The 1,685-nt window shown below is 35.5% G+C and overlaps 1 protein-coding gene across 1 annotated transcript; it reads left to right on the top strand.

The window, feature by feature from the left end:
* Positions 1-756: 756 nt before the first annotated feature.
* On the top strand, positions 757-1,685 carry LOC118406777 (single-stranded DNA-binding protein, mitochondrial-like; the record flags this gene model as incomplete). Its single annotated transcript, XM_035807095.1, is given in 2 exon segments — positions 757-830; positions 1,531-1,685. Coding segments are annotated over 2 exon segments (139 nt in total), but the record flags the coding sequence as incomplete, so codon positions are not given.

A 1,685-nucleotide genomic window follows, 5' to 3' on the forward strand; every position in this document is an offset into this window, starting at 1 on the left:
CAATACTAGCCTATATGGTGCAATGCCTAATAGAATGTACATGCAGAAACTTTTGCAGTGGTTTAATGTTCGTGGTTTTCGCAGTGGACGCTTCACCGCGAACTTATAACCACCGTGAACATTTTTCCATGGCAGTAAGAGATTACAGTGCATGGTGCTACCGCGAAATTAAAACCACAGCGAAATGTCCCTTTTCCCGCTACCGCGAAATTAAATTCCTGCGAACTTAAATGCATTTACAGTATTCAATAAGCAAGTTTCAAAATATGCAAGATATCTATATGTTCAGATATTGAAAGTGTTCAATGTATTCAATGTGTTATTATTTTCAATATACTCAGGATTGTACTATAGTGTGTATGTTTAATTTACAATTGAATATAGTTTAATAACAATAAATTTTGATTTGTTCAAAATTTAATGTGATATGCATGTAACTTTGCTTTTAATGCATTCAATATGAACGTGATACCCTCACAGAGGGTTTTGTTCAGAATTTGATTGAGATTGAGATTCAAATATGTACAATGTCTGATATGTTCCATTGTTCAGTGTTTTTAGTAAATTGTGATATATACATTTATGTTACATATTTGATATCTTTCAATATTCAAATCATTCAATATGTTTGATTATCGAAAGATGTGCGATGTGTTCAGTATAGATAAGACTTACTTTTATCAACTACTTTACACACACCCCTTTTCAACACTGTATCTTTAACTCCTCCATTGCAACTATTATATTTCCACTTAGGCACAGAGTGTATGTTACTGGGAAGATAGACACAGCTATGTACGAGGGACAACGCATCACGAGTATCATTGCAGGTATTTTTTTTAGTTTTTCATAAATTCAGACCGAGTGTATGTGTGTATATGTGTGTATGTGTGTGTGTGTGTGTGTGTGTGTGTATTTGTATGTGTGTGTGTTTGTGTGTGTGTGAGCACATATGTGTGTCAAGTTTGGGACTTGGGTAAAGTTTTAAAATGTGGCTCCTAGCAGCAAGTCATACTGCAGTCAGTGTACAAAATACTTTTCTGAGTCAGGTTGCACAGTGTGCAACCTGGGGCAAAAACTAGGTTGCACAACTGAATTTCAAGTTGCACCACCTACAATTCACTAATTTCTGAAAAAAAGGTACAATACATAGTGATTACATGTTTGGCTGATATGAAATGGAGCTGCCTCTGTCCATTTATTTCTGCCAAGTAAATTGCGAACAAAATCCAGTTCTGAGGCTCAAAATCTAAGTTGCACCCTGTGCAACCTGAGTTTAGAAGTAAGTTACACCAAGCAAAAAGTGGTTGCAATGTGCAAGTGTGCAAGTGTGTATTTTGCACGCTGGCAGTGGAACTTTAATACACTTGTGATATCTTTTGTACTGACCTTGCTGTGTTGGTAAGTTTTGAGTGGTAGATACCTCATATTTTTCTTGCCATTTTGCTTTCAAGTTGTGACAGTTGATAACTGTATAACTGTGACAGTTGATAACTGTGACTGTGTCATTTTTGCAATATTTTCTTCCAGACAACATCATCTTCTTAACTAGGGACAGTGCACAGGGTGAAGTAGATGAACAAGAAGACATGTAAACTACAAAGAAAAGACAAAAAGGAAGTCCACATGATCCTGTGTATCCATTAGATATTATACATTTTTATTAATGTATGGCCAAGCAAAAA

The sequence above is a fragment of the Branchiostoma floridae genome, chromosome 19, assembly GCF_000003815.2.
Source record: "Branchiostoma floridae strain S238N-H82 chromosome 19, Bfl_VNyyK, whole genome shotgun sequence".
In the NCBI taxonomy this organism is placed as follows: domain Eukaryota; kingdom Metazoa; phylum Chordata; class Leptocardii; order Amphioxiformes; family Branchiostomatidae; genus Branchiostoma; species Branchiostoma floridae.